At 47.9% G+C, this 8,741-nt stretch overlaps 1 protein-coding gene across 2 annotated transcripts in view; it reads left to right on the top strand.

Annotated features, from left to right (window-relative positions):
* Positions 1-8,741, top strand: part of SH3PXD2B (SH3 and PX domains 2B) — a 109,558-nt gene that overhangs the window by 27,277 nt on the left and 73,540 nt on the right. For both annotated transcript variants that reach the window (XM_081826324.1, XM_081826323.1), the window contains exon 2: positions 4,590-4,670. In XM_081826324.1, coding sequence (XP_081682450.1) covers positions 4,590-4,670 — 81 coding nt within the window. The remainder of the gene's footprint in view (positions 1-4,589; positions 4,671-8,741) is intronic.

Genomic DNA, 8,741 nt, shown 5'->3' with positions numbered 1-8,741 from the left:
ATGCGGGACTCGATCCCGGGACTCCAGGATCATGACCTGAGCCGAAGGCAGTCGCTTAACCAACTGAGCCACCCAGGCGCCCAGGAAATCTACTTTTGTTAAAAGTTATTTTCTTTAAGTGTGATAAAAATATATATAACATAAGTGTCACCATTGCAACCATTTTTAAGTGTACAGCTCAGTGGCATTAAGTACATTCACACCAGGGTGCCTGGGTGGCTCAGTTGTTAAGCATCTGCCTTCAGCTCAGGTCATGATCTCAGGGTCCTGGGATTGGGTCCCGCATTGGGCTCCTTGCTCAGCAGGGAGCCTGCTTCTCCCTCTGCCTGCTGCTCCCCCTGCTCGTGTGCGCGCTCTCTCTCTCTCTCACTCTCTCTCTGACAAATAAATAAATAAATATAATCTTTAAAGAAAAAAAACAGTACATTCACACTTTTGTGCAGTCACCACCATCCATCTCCAGAACTTTCATTATCTTTTCAAACTGAAACTCCACGGCCATTAAACACTAACTCCCCATCCCCCTCACCATCCCCTGGTAACCACCACTCAACTTTCTGTTTCTATGAGTTTGATTATTTTAGGTACCTCATATAAGTGGAATCATGCAGTATTTGTTCTTTGTGACTGGCTTATTTCACTGAGCATCATGTCCTCAGGATTCATCCACATTATAGCATGAGTCAGAATGCCCTTCTTTTTTAAGGCTGAGTAATATGTATGTAATATTGTATGTATACAACACATTTTGTTCATCATTTGGCTGTTGTGAATAATGCTGCCATGAAAAAATCTGCTTTTAATTCCTTAACGGCAGGACACTGAGTGTTAACTGGGTTTGGGATAGAACCTAAAAGCCAAGGTCAGGGGACACCTGGGTGGCTCAGTCGGTTAAGCATCTACCTTCGGCTCAGGTCATGATCCTGGGGTCCTGGGATCGAGCCCCGCATTGGGCTCCCTGTTCAGTGGGGAATCTGCTTCTCCCTCTGCCTGTTGCTCACCCTGCTTGTGTGCTCTCTCTTTCTCTCCCTCTCTCTCTCTGGCAAATAAATAAATAAATAAATAAAATCTCTTTAAAAATTAAAAAAAAAGTCAAGCAGACTGCTTTGATGGCAAGTAACAGACACTAAAACTGGCTTAAACAAGAAAGGGAAGGTTTTGGCTTGTGGCCGTGAAATGTCCAGCATGCTGGATCTGAGGGTTCAAATGGTATCACAGGACTCAGGCCCTTTCTCTCCCTCTTGGCTGCTTGCTTCTGTGTGACAGATGCTTTCCACATAGTTCTCCTCCCAGTTAGCCATCTCGGTGGGGAGAGGGGACTCTTCCCTGACCATGCCATCAGAAGTCCCAGAATTGAGTCTCGTTGGCCTGGCTTGGGTCACGTGCCTGTCCCTGAACCATTGTTGTGGCCAGGGACAGGCAACAGTCTGGTTGGCCAGGCCGGGGACGCACGCCCCCTCCCTATCACAAAGACTAGGGAAGGGAGAGGGGTGACGTTCCAAAGGAAATTAGTTGCTGTTACCAAGACAAGAAAGGGAATACCAGATAAGCAGGCATATTGATCAACTGCTATGCGGGAAAAACTAGCTTTGCCCGCCTCCTGTGTGTCAGGCATTGGGCAAGGCCCCACATGCATTAGTGATTGCTGTGAATCCTCAAGGGAAATTACTCACCCTGTTTAAGAGAGAAGGACACCATGGCCAGAGAGATTGGTGCCTGTGAGTCTCCCCCAGTAGCAGGGCTGGCGTCAGAACCCAGTGGGTGTGCCCTTTCACCCACCCCTAAACCCTGGGCAAGGCCAAAGCCCTGCATTGGGACAATTCTCATTAAAAAGTTAGATCTGTGCCTAAAAATGCAGGCATCAAATTGTGTTCAGAGGTTGATTCCAATAAACCAATTAGGACTGCTGCAGAGTCCTTGTACCATATGTACAGAGCTTTAAAAACTATAAACAAGAGATCGAGAATGAATTGTGTAAGCAGAATTTTTTTTTTCCATTTATGGGAATGCTTTTTTTGGTTGCTTTTAGGAAAACAATGACTTTGATGATCAGTCTTTTTTTTTTTTTTTTAAAGATTTTATTTATTTATTTGAGAGAGAGAGAATGAGAGACAGAGAGCATGAGAGGGAGGAGGGTCAGAGGGAGAAGCAGACTCCCTGCCGAGCAGGGAGCCCGATGTAGGACTCGATCCCGGGACTCCAGGATCATGACCTGAGCCGAAGGCAGTCGCTTAACCAACTGAGCCACCCAGGCGCCCAGTCTTTTTTTTTTTTTCTTGGTTTTTTAATCCACATTAGCATTGTTCTTGACAAATAGTCATCCAAACTTCGCTTCAGCATGCCGCGGTGACAGGACTGTTGGTATGGTCTTCTCTGGGCCTCAATTTACCCATCTGGAAGTTGGGGCCATTGGATTGGCTGAGTCCCTTTCAGTGATGGAAAGGCCTCCTTCGTGGTGTCCCTGCTCCTCGTCACACCATTTTTCGCAGTGGCCAGAAGGATATATAGGAAACATATTTAAACACATACATTAAATCGTGTCACACAACCCCACCCCTTGAAACTCTTTAATAGAACAAAATCCCATCTCCTCCCTGTGGCCTGCAAGCCCCTCATGATGCCACCGCTGCCTGCCTCCCCGCCCCTGCCTCCCTCCTCCCCAGGCTCTGCTTGCCATGACAGTCTTCCTGTACCTCAGACATGTCCAGCCTTTCCTGGCCTCCGTATCCTTACTCGTCTTCTCTCTGCCCAGAATACTCTGTTCTCAGCTCTTCTCCTGGCCAGCTCCTCGTCCTTCAGGTCTCCGTTCAGTGCTTGCTTCCTCAGATAGGCCTTCCCTTCCAAGGACACCCAGCTGCCCCACCTCCCTGCCTCGTGCACTCACAGCAGGCTCCGGGGGCCTTCCTAAGCATTGAATGCAACTTAAAATGACATACCTACTTGCTCGTCGGCTGGTCTGTTGTCCATCTTCCCACTCTCCAAGGGCAAGGTCTAGGTGTCTCTTGTTCCTCATTGTGTCCCAGCACCCAGCAGAGTGCCTGGCACTCAAGAGGTACTTACTAAATGTTGTACAGTGAATGAATGAATGACAAATGGGAGCCATTCAAAATCTCTGTGCTGGAGTCTTGATGAGGCGGAATTGAAGTTCTTTTAAATAAAACTGACAACTACTCAGGTGGCTTTAGAGACAGAGTTCTTTTTTGTCAGAAAATTGCCTTTCCAAGGGGATTTCTAAAGGATGCCTTGACCTGTTCTTTGGCTCCGTGAAGGCCCCAGGACCGGGGAGCACAAACAAGGGAGGGGGGTGGGCCGGGATGCCCAAATCCCTGACATTGAATTAATCTCTTTTTTATGAGCAGGGATGGGGCAGGCATTGGAGAATCAGAGTGCAGGGTACTAAAAGTTCTTGACCTTTTCCTTTCTGCCAGGCAAAGAGCTCGGAGCTTGGCCTCTAATAATCATCACAGCTCTGTGTGAGATGGACTTGCTGACCCCACTTTACAGTTACGGAAGCTGTGGCTCTGAGGGTTAGGAAATTGTGTGAGTCTAGAGCTTCTTGACTCTAGAGCTCATGTTTCTTCCTCTCTGTCATGCTTCTTTGAAATAAAATGCGTGTTGGATTTGGAGAGGTCATGCCTGGCGGACTTAGCTTGGCACTCAAGGGCACTTCCCATCTTGTCCTGATTTATCTTTCCATTATTCATCTCTTCTCACCTGGAGACCCTTCTTCTGCAAGTCCCTGGCGTTCACACTGGTCTCTGGCCCCAGCCCCCACATAGTTGCTCCAACTTGTCGCATTTTGAATGAAAGTTTCCTAGTAACATTTCCAAGTCCTTCAAAGTACACCATGATGTCTCCAGGCTTCAGAGAGCTCTCTCCTACCTCCCATCCTGCATTAGTCAGGACTAGATTACATGTGTCAGAAACCCAACTTAAACTGGCTTCAAAAATAACTTGAGAAGGCAGGTTTGGCCCAAGATGTATTGGCTCAGAAAACTTGACAGAACAGGAGTAGATTGAGCTTCAAGCAGAGCTGGATCTCAGGGTCAGACTGTGGTATAGGAATCTACTGATGCTGGCTTCATACTCAGGCAGGCTCCTTCCAAGCGGTGAGGAGATGGCCCCCAGCAGCTCCAGGTCCCCATACTAATAGCCAACCAACTTCAAAGAAAACAGAGCTTGACTTTCTCAAAGGTTGGAGCAAAAGCCCCAGAGCTGATTCTTTTTAAGAATGACTGGAAAAATAGCCAGCCCCGGGGCTCTGTGGATTGAGTGGAAAGCAAGAAATCCCTACAGTGCTGAAAAGAACACCATCTCCTGAGATGAGCTGGGTGCCAATGCTTTCTCATTCTTGATTTCATTTAATCCTTTGTATAGCTCTCAGAGGTGGGGGTTATACCCATATTATTGTGGAGGAAGCTGAGGCCCAGAGAGAGCAGGTGACTTGTCCAAAGCCATACTGCTGGTCGGCGGCAGAGCTGAGATTCAAACCCAGGTCTTTCTGACTCAACCCTGTGCTTTGCTCCAGAGTCCTGGAGAAGGCAGGGCTCCCTTGGTGTTAATGCCCATCTCCTCTGTCCCTCTTATAGGTCTATATCATCCGGGTTACATGGTCCAGCGGCTCCACGGAGGCCATTTACCGGCGCTACAGCAAGTTCTTTGACCTCCAGGTAAGGATTTGGAGTGTCCAGTGAGCTGCGGGGTAGGAAGAAGTTTAATCGGACTAACTTTCCATGTTGATGTCAGAGCCTAGACCCTCACCCATGGCGGACACATAGTGTTCTTTTTTATTTCCTAGATTTAAAAATGATGTCCATGTGCTTACTTTAGCAGCACAGGTACTGAAATCAGAATGATACAGAAATTAAGACGGTCCCCGTGCAAGAATGACACACAAATCTGTGGAGCACACGTTTGACTATCCCAGGAGGAAAAAAACCTTCTCGGCTTCAGGCACAGCTTGATCCAGGGTTTTCACAGTACCACCTCACCCAGATCCTTCCTCTCATCCTGCATTCCTGCTTTCATGGTGTTGGCTTTATCCTCAGATCCCACAGGGTTACAAAATGCTCTGGGCTCATACTCAGCAGGAAAGAGTGAAAGGTCATTTCCCAGAAGTCCCAGTGAACACAGTGTCCTCTGTATACCATCCCGTGTCTTGACCTCACATGTTCTCTCGGAAGCTTGGGTGATATTAACCACAGGCAGCCTTGGTTGTATGGACCTAATTCATTCCTAAAAATGTTAAATAAAGAGTTTTCAGAATCTGTATTTCATTATTTTAAAGGGGGAGGCGAGATAATAATGTGCTCCTAACCAGTTTCCCCAATATCACTAAAACAATCTCAAACGCCTACATAACAAGCTGCCAAGAGTCATTGCGTAATGTAAACCAACTGAGACACCAGTTACCTAATTATTAAAATGCACTGAACTCGTTAGTGGCATTTTGTGTTCATAAAATGCAACTAAATCAAACAGTACCATATGTATATTTCCTTCTGGTCTACAGCAAACATGTAAATACACAAAGAGACTATTATGTTAAAGATGCTAAGGTACTATCTAAAACAGACTTGGCAGGAGCAGCATGGGGGCCAGGAAGGGGCTGAACCCTGGGGGAAAGGCAAGGAAGATGATGCCCAACACCTTTGAACGCCATGAGCAGGAGGAATAGTCCTGTCTGAGAATGACCGAGATCCATACCCTCTTACCCAGATGCAGGGGTGATCTATGCGGATCTATTACAGCAGGTCTTCAGTTCAGACATTGAATGTTGGGTAAACACTTTTGCAAGTTGCTCAACGGACTTTTCATGCACAGCGGGTCTGTGTAGGGAGGACTACCTGTATTTTGCTTCCAGAAGCCTCTTGCCTGCCTGGTACCTCCAAAAGGATAACAGAGGGCAGAGAACAATGAAACAATAGAACTGCTACAATCAGGATTGCTATCCTGGGGATTATGGACATCCACAGAGCCAAAACCCCTGGAGCAGCTTAGGCAGGAAGAGAGGAAGGAGTAGGGTCGATTTACGGGAAGAGGCAGGTGTGCCCCACGGACCCCAGAGCAGGAAATGCAGCTGGCCTCACAGGGCCCCAGAGCCAGCAACTGAACGGCCCTCAGAGGCCTAGCAGCTCCCCAGCCATCTCTCGCTGTGGCCACAGGGTCTCCCATCGAGCCTACTCTGTTTTCCTGATGGCCTCTTCGGACCAGCTTCCTCCCCGGACCATTGGCCCACATCCCCAGATAGCACTGCAGTCCCCCAGTTGAAATGTCCTTCCGTGTTGCCCACACTCTGGTGTTTCTAGGTGCTGGGTCCAGTCTCCAGGAGAGAAAGAATCTGATGGTCCCAGGGGTGCTGGATCCACCTCCGAGACTGTCGGCTGTGGCCAGAGGGGTCTGGGCATTTGGTACAGCATCATTTGGAGGAGGAGAGGTTGGATGAGGACGGGGTGGAGAGAAACTCTGGAAATGTTAATAGCTGCTGTTCTGCAGCCAATGAGGCAGCATACCCAGGGCTTTAGACCTGGACTTTTGGGATTAGACAGATGTTTCCAATCTCAGCTCTGCCTTTCACATCTCAGCTTGGTGTCACCTCTGTGTGTTTCTGAGACTCAGTCTCCCCATCTGCATGTTAAGAGTGAAAACACTTTCCTCGTGCATTCATTGTGACCGTTACTCAAGATGTGCCTCGCTCAGTAAGCACATTAACTGTCATTAGCTGTCCCTCTGTTCAGATGAGACTTGCCCGAGGTGACATCATTTGGGAATGCTTGAGCCAGAGTATGATCACGAGTCTCCCTGGCCCAAAGCCTGTCCTCCCTGACTCTCCTGTTCTGACTCAACTTTCTTATTTCTTCCAGAACTTAAAAATGAGGTTTTCTCCCCCACTCGGCATAATTGGCAATAATTGGGGGTTTGCTATAACATAAACAGCTGCTTCAGACGCCCCTCCCTGATAGTCTAAAGGCAGTGCTTCAGCCAGCTTTAAAGAGTCCCAGATGGGTGGCTGGAGTGGGAACATCACGGAATTCCAGAGGGTCCCGCTGTCCTAGAAGTGACCTGCTCCCCAACCCCCACACCCCAGAGCAGGGAACTGGAAGAGAGGAGGGCAGGACCCCACCAGCCAAAGTCAGCTGTTCTCAAGGACCAGGCAAGGAGGCCAGCCCGCATGTGGCTGTGACCCCCTGAAGTAAGATGATTTCGTGATCCCACCCTCCCCTTCCTCTTGTCTGCCGAGTAACCTTGGCTTTTTCCAAAAGTAACTTGGCACAAGAGAGTATGGGGAGGGCCAGGCATTCGTGGAAGAACAGCTAGGCCAGCGTGGTGTAATGGAAAATGCAGAGAACTCAGTCAGGAGACTTGGGGCCCAGCAGCCTGTTCTGTGTGGCCTTCGGCACGCCCCTTAACCCGTGTGTTGCCTCTCTGTCCTCATCGGTAACGTGTGGTAATGACAGCAGAACGAGCTGGTATTTCTGGAGCACTGACTGCTAAGCATCTAGATGATACTCATGGAATCCTCGTGTTAAGCTTATTCAATTATATAGATGGAGAATCTTGGGCTCAGAGAGGTTAAGTCATTTGCACAAGGTCACACAGCTAGTGAACATCAGAACTTGGATTTGAAACTGGGCGGGTGACACCAGAAGCCGCACTCTTAGCCACTTTGCTTCTAGTGTCTCTCTCTCTAGTGGCTACTTCACAAGGTTTATATGGACTTAAAAGTGGTGATGTGTCTTTAAAAAAAAAAAAAAAGGGGGGCGCCTGGGTGGCTCAGTTGGTTGGGCGACTGCCTTCGGCTCGGGTCATGATCCTGGAGTCCCTGGATCAAGTCCCACATCGGGCTCCCTGCTCGGCAGGCAGTCTGCTTCTCCCTCTGACCCTCCCCCCTCTCATGCTTTCTCTCTCTCATTCTCTCTCTCAAATAAATAAATAAAATCTTTAAAAAAAAAAAAAAAAGTGGTGATGTGTGTCCAGAAGAGGTAGATCCAGCAGATTCGTGGTTGCCAGGAGCTGGGGGGAGGGGGAAAGGGGAAGAGGCTGTTTGTGGGTACTGGGTATCTTTTGGGGGTGATGAAAATGTTCTGGAATTGGGTGATGGTCATGGTTGCACAGCCTTGTGAATATACTAAAAACCACTGAATTGTACACTTTAAAAAGGTGAATTTTATGGTATATGAAGTATATCTCAATTGTTTTTTTTATTTTTTTTTAGGATTTTTTTTTTTTTTTTTAAGATTTTATTTATTTATTTGACAGAGAAAGACACAGCGAGAGAGGGAACACAAGCAGGGGGAGTGGGAGAGGGAGAAGCAGACTCCCTGCCGAGCAGGGAGCCCGATGCAGGACTCGATCCAGGGACTCCAGGATCATGACCTGAGCCGAAGGCAGTCGCTTAACCAACTGAGCCACCCAGGCGCCCTCAATTGTTTTTTTTAAAAAGTGGTATGTGTGAGCAGTTTCTGGGCTGTCAAGCCCTGAGCAAATGTCAGCTGTTGGGATTATTGATGGGCGTGGGTTGTTGCTAGGAACTGGCATAAAGATTAGAGGAAGAGATGATGCCAGTTTAATAGAGTGGTTAAGATCCTGGGCTTTGATCCAAATGCTGCCACTTACTGGCTGTGAGATCTTGTTTTAGTCAGAACTGTTTTAGTTGCAGATGACAGAAACCCAGTCAAAATGGATTACTCAAAAAGAACATTGATTAGCTAAATGTAACTGAGACGTCTAAGCATCCTTGG

Source organism: Leptonychotes weddellii, chromosome 7 (genome assembly GCF_054177405.1).
Source record: "Leptonychotes weddellii isolate Sample4059 chromosome 7, ASM5417740v2, whole genome shotgun sequence".
NCBI lineage: Eukaryota > Metazoa > Chordata > Mammalia > Carnivora > Phocidae > Leptonychotes > Leptonychotes weddellii.
The sequence above is the reverse complement of the archived record's forward strand: the minus strand, read 5'-3'. Positions and strand labels throughout refer to the sequence as shown.